The 14399-nt window shown below is 31.3% G+C and overlaps 1 protein-coding gene across 1 annotated transcript; it reads right to left on the bottom strand.

Moving 5' to 3' along the window:
* Window positions 1-5328: 5328 nt before the first annotated feature.
* On the bottom strand, window positions 5329-12900 carry LOC114192079 (RNI-like superfamily protein). The gene is made up of 15 exons (XM_028081658.2): window positions 12676-12900; window positions 12528-12587; window positions 12337-12453; window positions 11918-11991; window positions 11315-11417; window positions 10118-10160; window positions 9645-9707; window positions 8628-8857; window positions 7398-7518; window positions 7211-7314; window positions 6892-7005; window positions 6642-6812; window positions 6423-6566; window positions 6195-6340; window positions 5329-5840 (listed from the first exon to the last, which is right to left on the bottom strand). Exons 1-15 carry the CDS (start codon window positions 12849-12851, stop codon window positions 5689-5691), a joined length of 1818 nt encoding a protein of 605 aa, XP_027937459.1. The 5' UTR covers window positions 12852-12900; the 3' UTR covers window positions 5329-5688.
* Window positions 12901-14399: the final 1499 nt, after the last annotated feature.

Genomic DNA, 14399 nt, shown 5'->3' with positions numbered 1-14399 from the left:
TTGTAGGAAATAATTACCCACGAAGGAATTACCTGCCAATTAAAATTCTTAGAAAAAATAGCAGGAAAAAGTCTTTTCTTGCAAATTTTTTTAACAAATTTGCAAGAAAATTCCCATGTAATATTAGAATTTGTAGTAATGTATGTCGTTTTTTGCATTTTTATAATACTAACTTATTTAGTGAGATACACTTTAACTATTATTATAATAATTATTATATATATACTAGGAAATTTGTGGATGTGACAAATTTTAGTGATAAAAAATGTGCTTAGAGATCAATTTAGACACCAATTTTTTAATTAAAAATTAATTTAAGAACTAATTTTTTTATAATCAAAATTTTATTAGTTAATATTAGTGATCAATTTAGAAATAATTATAATTTTTTAAAATTATTTAAGTTTATTAATTAATATCTAAATTGGTTATTAAGTGACTAATTATCTTTTGTCATTAAAATTTGTTATTGTTTAAAGATATTTCTTGTAATGATATATATATATATATATATATATATATATATATATATATATATATGTTAACATATTTTGAATATAGATTTATTTACTTTTAATATGACTTTTTTTTTTCAAATTTGGGATATAACTTAAAGAGATTTAAAATCTAAGATAACAAAAAATTGATACCATTAATTCATAGAAAAAAAATTTGATGATACTCTAAGGAAGAAAATTGACTAAGAAAACGTATATACTGATTTCCTTAGAAGAGGAGGGAAAGTAAAAGAAAAGGGAATGAGTAGTCCTATGCAAATTAGGGAGTAGTTGATAAGTTTGGGTTCTTTTAATTAATTTTATTAAAAAAATTTAGTATATTCTCAAAATTTCTATATTCTTTAAGTTTTTAGTAGGAGATGTGACTTTTATTTTATCTAAATATTTTTCTTCCTTGTATGAGATTTTAGAATTGATATAATATTGATATTGGATTTAATATAAATAATAAGTAACTTTTATCATTCTCATTAAAAATTTATCACAAATGGTCTCTTGGTAAATTTAATTACAAAATTGTTTCTTATCAGCAACTTTATTGGATAATATACCATTGATTATTTTATTAACATGAAATTTAAGTTTGTATGTCATAATTGTAGTTAAGTTTAATATTTGATATAAATTAATTTTACCATTTTTTCCCACTTTATCTGTACTTATAAGCATTTTGAATGTGTTACTATTATCTTCTTTTTTTTCTTAATTCACTCTTTATTATGTGAGACGGTGAGGTTTATTGAGAGAATTTAATTGGAAAGAAACCTAAACTTAATTATATAAGAGGTATTGATATCACTCTTAATCCAAAACCTTAAGACAATAAATTTATAAATCTTTATTATTATATAGTCTCTAATTTCTTAATTTTTTATTCAATGTGGGACTTAAATTCATACTTAAATTCATAAGAGATACAACTAAAATTTGATTTGAAAATTATTATAAAACAAATAAAGGAAGAAGAAATATTATAAACTCAATAAATCATAAGCATCCATTCCACGAAACTTGTAAAAGTTCATTTTATTTTTTCATACAGTGAAATCTGATACTCTTTAACATGCATCTATTTGAAAAGAATTATGAAGTACTCAACCAAATTTATTAATTTGAAATTGCAAAAGACAAGCTTGTAACATATTTTTCTAGATTTTTTGGGGAATGAAGAATGATATATTTCACCTAATAAAATTAATTATCTCCATTTTCAACAAATCTGATTCCAGATATCATGTTTGTTCACAATTGTACCTTTAACCAAATCTGACACTGCAGAGGCTTTGTCGGTTGATATAACATTTTCTTTTCAGATGAAGAATTTCCCATAACAAGCACCAATTCCAAAAGTGTTGCAGACACAAAACAGAGTTCACTCTTCAAATTGCTTTCACAAGACTTTTAAAATTATTACAAAATCACAATAATTGTTATGCTGATGAGAAGTAAGAGTTGTGATGACAATTGTTGACATCAATTTATCAACAACATCTGATTATGGAGCCTCACCTAATAATCATCCATTACTCACATGTCAATGGAGGTTATTATCATTTTACTCACTCAATTTCCCTTTTCAATTTCAATAATATAACTATCAGATATTACCAGCAATTCTCATTAACTATTGAATTCATGAATTAGTTGGCTCCAGCTTTTTCTTTTTCAGTTTAATTGGAGTCTCAAATTAGTTTTTTTTTTTTTAACATACCATTTTGATAAACATTCTGTCATCAAAACAATATTTTTCCTTTTAAAATAGACAGTAAAATAACACTTTAATAATGAATAAACTTGCACTGATTTATGTATATATTTATTAAACATGTATATTAAATAAATTTAATGTTGCTTGATTTTGTTGGGAATTATGTAATGGAAAAATAAATTTTTCAAACTCGATATATAATTTTTTTCTAACAAGAATAGTAAACCTTTTATGCAATTTTTATTATTCAACATGTAATTTTTTAATGAAAATTGCAAATTTTTATCGTAAACAAAACTACAAATCCTTTTTAAACAATGTTTTTGGATCAAATTACAAACATACACAGCTATTCAAGCTTTTTATACACTTAATTTAGATATATCGAGTTGGGATAATTTCTTTCGAATCAACTATTCATTTTTATAATAACTTTCGTCTACTTAAATTTTTAATTTTTTCATATTATTTGACATGAGACTTTAAAAAACATTCACAAAAAAATCAACAGATTTTAAGATGAAATATATAAAATAAAACATATTTCCCTCCCTCACACATCGATTAATTATTTAATCTATCTTTTAAAAAGATTAGGGTTGAAAGCAAGTTTTTGTTGGAAAGTGGCTTGAAAAAAAGGAATGAAAAATTACAAGGGAAGGGAACTATATTAGCATCACTCGTTGTTGGAGACGTTAGACTTCACATCTCTTAAACTGTGGTGCAACTTCTGTTTCCAATAAGACACGATGAAACAAGTTCATAATGTGATTGGAAAATAGAATAAAACTTTGTGAAGTGAAAAGTGTCGTGAATGATGTCTGTTTTGTTTGTAGTATGATCATTTCATGAAATTAATTGAAACATGCAAGCATGGAAAATTAGTCTCACTTGTTCTTGTCGTGTAATGGCAGCGTGTAAACTAGACATTGAGATGGTTCCTTGATTCATTGCATCATCTTCTTATTTTCATAACGTAATGATGGTTAGCACTCCAATTAAAACAGATAAGAAGTTCCACCAGATAAACAAAAGAGAAAAGAAAGAAAAAAACATAAAAAAAAAAATGTTTGTTCACGGGTCTCTCAATGGCATTATTATATAAAGTTTGTTAAATGTTGAATGGAATTTTTCAGAAGGAATGAGTATTGACATTGGATCATGAAAACAGCCAAGAAAAAAAAAAGGTGCGATAGCTTCGTGACAAAGCCTAGTTAACAACCCGTTTTGGACATACTTCAAGATTTTATAAAATTAAAAGAATATTCGATTTTTTTTTTTTTATTAAAAGAGTTGTCCACTTTTGCTTTTGCTTGATCACGTTAGTCGTTAGCTTTTATATAGTAGCAATGTTTGAGTTGAATTAAATTAAACCCAAAATAAAAGGAATAAATTGATAAAGTTATCATCTTTACAGGGTGGCTGAAGCGAGTGTTGTGTATTTTAAGGTGTAGGGACACCGTGTTATAGTCTTTTGTGGCATCTCGTAAAATTGGAATGAGACATTTGTTGTCTACTATGTTCAAACTAATTCCTTATGATTTAAGAATCTGTACAGTTGGTAAGTGTGATCCAAAACCTTTATGCGTGAAATTTGGACTTTATGAAATAATCATATTACTCTGTTATAGTACTTTTGACAAATCCCATTTGGTAATTTTTATTCTTCAATAACGTTTTTTTACAGGCATCAGATTTTCTAATTTCTTATATCTGAAATATCACTCTCTTTCCTCTATTACTGCATTGTTCAATTACTAACAGACTTCATAAATGTGGTCAACGATTTTCATGTTTAAATAGAGGACTTCATTTTATCTATTTAAAAAGTCAATTTCATGTTTGTTTGAAATATATAATTTACCCACCATGCTGAATTAGACAGTAGACATGTGAATGGTATATAAAAAAGTAGAGATTGAAACTGCACATTGATGATATTGCAAGGGTCAAAAGTCACCTTATTGACCTTTCATACACCTACTTCATAGCCTTCATGCAATTCACTTGGTTTGAGGGGCAAAAGAATTATACAATAAAAAGAAAGGGACGATACATAAAAGTTAGGTACTTGCACAATTGTTACTCTCCGTTCCATTATGACCCACCCACATATGTATAGTTTGAGTCAGTCTAATTAAGTTTAACGAAGGAATGTTTACATTGGTATAGTGAGAGGACTAAGAGTAAGAGCACAATTAATGTCACAGTGCATCTGCTTCCTCGTACTGTTCTTCAGGGATTCCACTGTCCACCCCTTCATGGGTAGGATGTCTTTTTCATCTTTCATAACACAATGACTGAGATAGTTACTTTCTTCTGCTACTGTGATGATGCAGGTCCAGATCCGACAATGAAGGATAATGATGTGAGGTCTATTTATGAAAACAATAACTTTGAGGGGACCCGCACGAATGTTAAAGTTAAAACTCACATTTAAGAAACCCCCCTTTACCCGGGGGGAAATACCTAGATTCCGACATTATCACTGTACAGAAAACATCCAAAAAAAATAACAAATTTATCCTTGTCAAATTGAATGCTTGTCATATCAGAGTTTTTAAGAGGTTAATCACAACATTAGTTGTTAAAGATCTAATTTGTTGCTGATTAAGATTCCTAAATATCTAAAATGTCACTATCAATGTGCAGCAATTCAATTATTGCATGGGTGGTGGTGGTCTGGTTGGTGCATGATATGTACAAATTAATCTCAAGCCAAAACCGCTGTGAAAATACCACAGGATTTTCAAAACTTTCCAAATATGCGTTGAGATCACAGACAAGGATAAGTGAGTATTTCCAAATACAAGTGTGGGGTGAGGGAGGGAAAAAACTTCAAGAAACCGCACAAAAAAACAAAGCAGCAGGGCCACATTCACATGTATTAGAAAGCATGTAACATTGACACTTACATTCCAACGCAAACGGATCTGAGCCTGCGATTTGACATCATGGCAACTTCCTCTAAATCAGTTTACGGACTGATTTGCTATCCAGGAGGGGATACATTGCAATTTCGGGACATTGGAAACCAGTCACATGCTTTGGAACAAAACAAATGCAACAAGAGTAATTGTTCAAATAGAAACGAGTAGTAGATTTCCAAACCACCATGACAACTGTTCATATAAAAATAACCCCGAAACAAGTGCTTTTGTTGCATCTTGTGAGTTGATACATCAGATTGTGCATGTTATGTTACACAGCATCCAATGAACTACAATATACATTAAAATTACAGAACACAAGGGCTCAATCAATATGTACAAAAGTTAAACTTCCCTCCCCTAACTTGTTTGTACAGTGAAGTGAACCATCAAGGCATGGAACATCCAATAGAATATTTGAAAGCATTATGCATAAAACTGGGCTAACATACAAAGTTATAAAGAAAAAAATTAAAAAACAACTATTGATTGCACCCAGCAACATAAATTAAACTCGTACAAAATTCTAATATTAAGGATCATGGTCGTGAAGTGCAGCAGAGGTTGATGATGATGGAAGAACCAATATAGGTAATTCATTATGTACAAATTCAGTGCATAGAGAAATGTGCTCTGGCTTATAGTCCCATATATGTCCTGTCAAGTCCACGTGCTGAACATTACCTAAAGCAAGATAACTAAAAGAGTTGATCAAAAGAAAACATAAATTATTGACTTCAAAGCATACTTAGGTTATCTAGATTTTAAAATGGCTTCACTGTCCGAGAAGAAACACATACATCAAGTACTCTCTCTTCTTGTAAAAGCCTAGGTTGAACTAGGAGTAATCTTTTAGCCGAAGTTAGAAGCTTCTTTTGACCGTAATATTACTATACCAGTAGCTAGCGGCCACGTAGGCAAAAATGGGAGTTTAGTGGGTAAATTTAAGCACCTTATCAAACTATAAGCACAAAGTTACAACCACCGGCAAGGATATATGAGCCAAGTGGTCACCCAGAATAACTGACACTAACATACCTTTTGCAAACTTTAATGCAGAGCAGACTATGGCGAGTGATTCTATTGGCATAAGATTACTGGCTGCATTCACTTCAACTAGTTGTGGAGCCAGTGACAAAAGTTTGGACAAAAATTTGGCAGTATCAATCCCACCACGGTTTTTGCTGAACAAATAAGAAAACATGTCACGTGATTGTATATGCAACATTAAAAGCAATTGGCAGAACATTACATGTAAATTTTTACCTTATATTAATTTTCACCAGTTTAAGCTCCTCTTTTATTAGATTTTGAAGCTCTTGAAAACCATGAGAGCCCAAGCCAATGCCTGCAATGTCAAGTACTTCGATTGGGGTACTAAAAAAGTTTCCCAATGCTTCGGTTACTTGACTATGTAAGAAAAGTCAAATATAAATGTATGGATGAATTCGGTGATGAAATGAGATTTTAGTGCTGTAGACAAACCTGCCAAGGTAATTGTCAGCAATAGAAAGAGACTTCAATGGCCCTTTGAAAGAAGAAAGGACATGTAGAAGATGATTCACTGAAACGCAGGACAAGTCACAGTTCTCTAACTTCAAACACTTTATGGGAGGACACGTTTCAGATGCTCCAACAAAATAGGGAATTAAATTCCTGTAAGAGATACACAATTAGAGACTATAGTCTAATTTCATAACTTCAAACCATAACTAGAAATAGAAATTCAATTGACCTGATTCCTTCATCTTCAATTGAATTGTCACTTATATCCAGCTCCTCCAAGTTAGGCATACGTTCAAGAGCATACCTAAGACTTTCTGCATCATCTTTTCCTAAATTGTTTTCCCTACAACACTATAAACAGATTAAAAAATCTTTTTCTTCATTATATACTGACGGCCATGAAAATATAAATGCAACAAGCTTATAGAGAAACCACTTCATTAATTTTCAATACACGTTCTATTATTCATCACAGGCAATAAAAGATGATTATTATAGTTCTAACATTACACAAAAAGATACAACTATATTATTTAGTACGGTGCTACCTCAGAGTGAGTACTCGCAACATTTTCAACGACTTTCCACTTCCAAAACACAGATGTGAATCACTCAGGAATCTCCTGTTAAAGTCAGAAAGCCATCCAGCTATCTTGAAGCATGTGCATGGAACTTTCTGTCAGCCAACAATAACAACGACAAAATATAGAATGCATATGCTGATGATATACTTACTTTATTATCAGAAAGGTCGAGGACAGATAGGCTAGAGGAAAGATTGAAAAGCGTCACTAAAAGATCTTTGGCAAAAGTCCGTCCATGGTGGTTGCCAGATAATTTTAATGAGCATAAAGACCTATTAAGAGTATTAGCAAGAATGTAACATGAATGCAACAGACAGAAAAACTATTATCCAGTTACATGTCCAAGTGAAATACAGCAAACGACAGAAAAAATATCATGCAAACAGTTGCGAATGTTTAAAATAATACTTTTGAAGAGATTAATAAACTTGGTGTGTTGGAGTGGTGTTCAGAAAATCAATTACGTTTCCATGTCCTAGTGAAACAACTCTCCTTCACTCCCTTTTTCCATGTTTTCCCCACAATTATGGCCCCTACAATACACTTCATACAGAAACATATGCTTAGAGACTTCTAAAATTGATGGAGTGAATTGCGCTCAACATACTTAAGACTATTATAAACATTGAAGAATTAAATACCATGTGACATTTACAATAAAAATAAATAAGCACCTTCTAGAATACTGTTTGAAACTAGCTATTAAACTCTGTAAATTCCAGTGAATCCTTTGCAATGAGAAAAACATAGTAGGAGATTGACTCGAGTATTTGTCCTAATGTTATTGTTGGTTTTATGTAAAACAGAGAGGTTATAGTATGCAAAAAAAAAAATGAATAAGGGAATGCACTTGTTATTCATCAGCAACAATATATTTATAAATAATTATATAGAAACACAAAAATTAAGATTACCATGATTTTAGCTATCTTGGATAACCTACTATTTTCTGCTTATTAAGTGTAGCAACCACTACTTATTGGTTAAGTAAAAAATTAAAAACTGAAACATTAAAGATGAAGAAACAACTAGCCACAGAATTCCTTGAGAAATGGGTGTATCAGCAGATGTTTAGTTATGTAGATTGTGGAAAGTGAGAGAAAAAAAATAGAGGTATATCATTAAAATGTAATTGGATGCACTATAATGTGAGCAACTCTCTCATTATATGACTAGGTTAAAGTATATACAAACATATGGGCCAAGCCTGGATATATACTAAAACCTTTTATTCATAGCAAAACCTCCGAACAAGTTACATTAAAATCAAATTAAGTCTTTGAAGTAGTTATGAATACTCAGGGAAGACATCAACCATCAATAAAACTACAAAGTGTAATAAAGTTGCCAATAATAAAAAGGTGAATTTACACTCATGTACCTTCCTGAAGACAAAAATGACACAAGTCCCCTAGGTAAAGAAACTGCACATGGTTCCAGAAAACTTGACGAAATGATTGACAAATGTTGGATGCCATGTTTTTGTACGCTCTCTATGACTAAAGAACCAAATATTGCATTAATAAAGTCTGTGGAGAATGTGCAGTGAACAAATTCCAGAGATGTTAACGTTCTAGAATGTTGCGCAAGAAGTTTGCACAATCCATCAATCTGTGAAAACAATTGATAAGGTCATAAAGATGCACTTTACACTTTGACAAAAAATACATGGTATCTCACCTTCATTTCAATCAGCATATAATATATATGACATCCCAATTTTTTTTTATTGATTGGCAAATGTTAGTTGAACCAACCTTATTTCTCCAAATTATTAGTAGGGGGATTGAACCCACGATCTTTCCTTCCCTTCCCTCCCATTTAACTACTAAGCCACCTTATCATTCCAATTAATACAAGTAACTTGAACATAGATAATCTAACCATACCCAAGATAATAGTATCACGACAATCTTTAGTTTTTTGGTAGGTCCAATCATGCCACATAAGATATAATATCTCTCAAAATCTCATCCGAATTTTACAATAACGATAGATCTCACTTTAAGATCGTTCAAAAGTAATCTTTTGTAGCCACCCCCTCCCCAATGAAATATTTTGTAGTACGAGAGAATTTAATGTATGACTTCTTTTATTGTTTGGAGATCTTTAGAGTTCTTGTAGAAGAACTAATTCTCCATAGGGGAAATCTGATATCTCCTTCTAGCACAAGATCTTGTAAATAAGAGACTTATCTTTAAGATCTTTGTTGAGATTTACTTCTAAAGGTGCTCTAAGAACATCCTGCTTTAGGGTTTAGGGTTTTTCAAAGGAAGAAAAAATCTTGAAAAAATACAATCAATTAAACATTTTGATAGATATAACATGTACATGCAAGTATAAAATTACAAATTCTTTAATATGGATTATATAGCTCTATAGGAGGAAGGAAGCCTACTTGTTCCTTGGATCTGATACATCTTAGTAGCAGACTCTGCAGCTTACACTCTTGCAACAAAACCTACAAGTCAGAGTATAAGACAACACACTGTTTTACTAACACAGTAACATATGCTAAATTAAAAATTTGTCAATTGTAAGAGTGCCCAATGAATAAACTACAAAAAATTATGAATTTTATAATATAAAGAGTAACTAGTTTATCAATGTAAAGATTTTTTTTATTGTTTAAACTGTCATGTATGCTAAGCTGTAAACATTTAAATAACTACTTTTAAAGTTATTAAAGTGCTGATTTCTAATTGATTGATGATGTTAATTTTTTACATTGACAATAATAACTGTTATCATTTGTTGTTGTAAGCTTGTTAAAAGCTACACATCTGTTGACCTTATGAAAATATAATGACCATAACTCCAAATAGATCAAAGCCAAATGAACTCTGTAATATTCTATAAAATACAACTTACACTAGTTTCTGCAGTACATAGAACATTTTGCAGCCTCAGACAACTGCATTAAGACGAAGTGATATAAGGTGCAGAATAATTGGCCAAGATAAAATGCAGAAATATATAACATAGTTACTAGCATGGCTATAATCATATATTGTTACTACAGACAAAAGAAAGCATTAAACTTTCAACTAATGACTTAAACAGTGTTGTAAGTGGTTCATCTGGTCATCTAGGCAGGGCAGAAAACAGCCAGTGCCTCAGGAAGACTGAGGGAAACCAGTTTGATGATGTGCCTAATGGGACCAGACCAGATCCTACTATTTCAGATATCTTGTCAATTTACTCTTGTCTAAACTACTACGTAGCCAATGGTATCTAATATAAAGCGGTACTCTGGTTTACTAATACCATCTAAACTTTATACCTCCTATCAATCAAAGAAAAAGCCCTAAAAACAGGACCGATGTGGGCTTAAAAACTTATATACTGTAGTTTGATCTTATCTCTAATCAATGTTAGCTCTTCCACACACTTCCTCAAGTCGAAAATTGGATATCTTGAGCGTGTGATTAGGGGGAACCTGATAGCATGTGACATGTGACCCAAGAAACTTGACTAGGATAGGCTCTAAATGACTTTGATACCCTCTTAAGAAAGTGAGTTTTAAGTCTAACTCATCCCTCATAGAACTTGTTGTAAGGTGAGGTTTGCACCACTTATATACTATAATTTGGTCTTATCTCTAGTTGATGTAGGTTTTTCAACAGTTATAGCTCTACTCAATTTGGATTAGATTATGCTTTTAAAGAATTGTTTTGACTTAATTTCCATTTAAATCATAAGTGAGTTATTAGTGATCATTATGAGTGATTTTAGATTTTTTAATGTGCACAAATACAAATCACTACAATAATACAACCAAACGGCAGTGCTTCACCTCATCAAAGTGATCAGTGTAGTTTGGGGGTTATCCATCATATCCTACTTATCACCAAGTGACAACACTAACAGAAAACCCAGCTTAGCTAGTGAGATGAATCTGAAACAGATAAGTAAAGAACGATGGCCCTAACTATTCAACACTTAAACTTTTAAAGTATTTCACTATATCAAAGAACAGAAAAGTGAAATCCATAGCTCTTCCCTTTATTATTTAAAGGAAACCAATCATTTCCATATAAATTATGACAGTGTAAAATCACATCTAACCTCACATAGCTACCAAACTGTCGGCAATGGTAAGACAATTTTGAATGGCCACATGTTGAAGGGCTTGTATCCCCCACAAAGCCAACATGTTTCAGTGTACTGTCTGGAAAAAGGAGGGCCAAAGTAAAGAAAATCCAGTAAATTGTCAATAAGAAAACTAAAAGGATAGAAAGAGAAATTGAAGTGGGTTGGTTGGGCAGCCTGATAATAAGATTATTTATGAACAAAGTTGAGGACACCTTAAACATACAGAAACTGTAATGGTATTGATGAAAAGCAAAGGCTTAGTTTCTCCCAAAATGCAGGGGGTGTATTAGAAATTATTTAAACAATTAAAGGTTGATGCATAAAAGGATGATCAAGCAATTCAAGAAACTTCCAATCATCCAAATTACTCAATCATTCATTGTCATCAGTCAACAACATGCTGGACCACATTCAATACGTCAAAGTCACACAGATTATCTGTATGCCTAAAAGTTAATACAACAATAATATTTCATTCTCAAATATCACACAGACTTGGGTCTAAGGTGGAAGTGGAAGGCACATTCAGAATTAAAACTTCTCAATAACGTAAATATAAATCCATAATCATAGTACCTGAAATCTGTATGTCACCGATATACCCATTAAACGATGGGAGTAGTGCTACCTCCGCCGCTTCATCTAAACAACTGTTATTTCAAGTATATCAAATTTGGAACGAAACCAACATTAACCGATAAACACAATTAAACATAAGGCCTACTTAGGTAAACTTCAGACACTTCAAGAAGACGAAAATAAAGAGAATAAAGAAGCATAAATTTCTCTACAAACTAAAACTAGCTCGTATTCAACTAAAAATTTTGTTTCTGAAGAAACTACTACGAAATAACTTTTACAAATTAACAAATGCTCCGTTTAATCTTAACGTGTAAAAAAACACATCTCATCGGTTCTTCCCCGTTTTTTATTTATTTTTTTGTTCATCTAAACAAACCCATTTGATAACACTTAATTTATAGCATATAACATACTCTTGCAAATGCATTTCCCAGTAGAGTTGCTGCCAATCCGTTGGCGGAATCAGCTGAACGCGCTGCGGCCAGCGCCGGCGAAACAACCTCTGCCAAGCTGAATTCAGATTCCAATCCCTGAAACGAAACAACATTCCCATCACTAACAACACGACGCAATTCACTTACAGAACGCAAGTTATCCTACGAACCCCGCGCGTTTCCTCTTGTTGGTTGAGTGGTCTAGCGAAAAACCATCCTCGTCGAACGGCCTGTTCCGGCAACAACAGAAAATGGAAAATGGTTAGAACAGAAAGAGAAGAAGGTTTGAAGGTGGAATGATAGAGTGAGGGAGGGTACAGGTGGTGTTGGAATATGCGGAGAGCGAAAGGGGGCAAGCGCGTGATTAAGGTGTTGAGTAAGTGAGAAGGAAGATGGTAGATGGAAGGAAGAAGAAGATCATCGAATGGTCGGAGAAGTTGTTGCGTCAGAGCGTCCATGCAGAGACTAATCAGAGACGGAGCCTCCTCCGCCATTTTGCTCTCACTGCCCAACCACACAACAACAATTCTACTTCACCTCTGCACCAACTTCAAATAGACAAAGGTAATGGAAAGAGGATTTCTTCATGCACCCCATGTTTTCTTCCAACCGCATACCGATACACGCAGTGAAATGACTTAGTAATCCCTTATTAAAACTTTGCACTTGCATGATGACTTTCGAATAACGTAAAATTTAAAATATAAATTTATATTACAGATTACACAATTTTATATTATAAATTATATAATTCTAAATATAAATTATATAATTCTAAATATAATGGGCTGTAACTTAGTTATGATATTATGTTACTCACTTATATATTATGAATTGGTTTTATCTTTAGTCGATGTGGAACTTCTCCGTCACGCTGAGATATATTCACGCCGAACCAGTTTTTGTGGAGTTGAGTTAGACTTAAAGTTCACTTCTAAGAGTAATTTTAATTTATGGGATTGAAAAATTCATGAGCCATTTCTAAAAGACCTGATATAGAAATATAATTATGAATTCCAAATTATATAATATGAAAATATATCATATAGATAATTTAAACTTTTCTCACAGCATACAGGTGTAAGAAGACATTAGCGAGGTGGAAAGAAATGAGCCAAGAATTTGTTTATTATAATAGCCCAAGAGGATTACTTTTAGCACTTCTCTCTCTTCTAATTGCACCCCTTCAATTTCCTTATTTTAGCAATCAGTGTAATTTTCTTATTCATAAATCAAGTTTCAAAATTATGTAAAAAATTACTTTCTGAAAATTAATTTTGGAAGTACTCATCATCATGCACACTGTGTTGTAAAAACTTAATTTATTGGTGAAACTAAAAACATAGTAATGTAAACAATCATAACTGTAATTTTGTTTAAGAAAAAAATTATTGTTTAACAGATTGCATATATCGGTGGAGGGTTAGTGTGTGTTCGTGTTAGTAGTTGTTGTTGCCCATGTCAACTAGTGAGTCACCATCACTAAACACAAACACCTTGATTCAGTTTATTATTACCTTAGAAGTCTTATTTTATATTCCTAAATATGTAAATTCAACTTTTCTAATCACCGCTTAACTAATTTCTATATACTAATAGCAAATATAAATCGTGTTAGGAATTCTTAAAAATTAAACTTTAAATTTAATTTAATATTATAAATCAATTTTTAAGTTTAACTTTGTTTTTAATTATATATTATAAAATTTTCTTTGATACATCTCTTACACTAAAATATCTACATTTTAAAAGTTAAGCAGTTAAACTAGAATTAATGGCAATATAATAACAATAATAAATTCAAGAAAAAATAATTCTATTATCATCTTTAAAAAGTAAATTTTAAACTTAATTTTGTAAAATCAACTTAAAATATAAAATTTAAACTTACTTAAAAATAAAAAATTTCAAAAAATATTTTTTCATACAAATTTTAATTAACACCAACAATCTATTTCCAGCTACAATTTTTTCTCTTAATGTATTGTGACATCTGAATGAAATTCTTGTAGAAAAAAAAAATTATGTATGTTTGAATTGTC

This window comes from Vigna unguiculata, chromosome 1, assembly GCF_037176805.1.
Source record: "Vigna unguiculata cultivar grain cowpea cultivar isolate G323 ecotype 2 chromosome 1, ASM3717680v1, whole genome shotgun sequence".
Taxonomy (NCBI): Eukaryota; Viridiplantae; Streptophyta; class Magnoliopsida; order Fabales; family Fabaceae; genus Vigna; species Vigna unguiculata.
The sequence above is the reverse complement of the archived record's forward strand: the minus strand, read 5'-3'. Positions and strand labels throughout refer to the sequence as shown.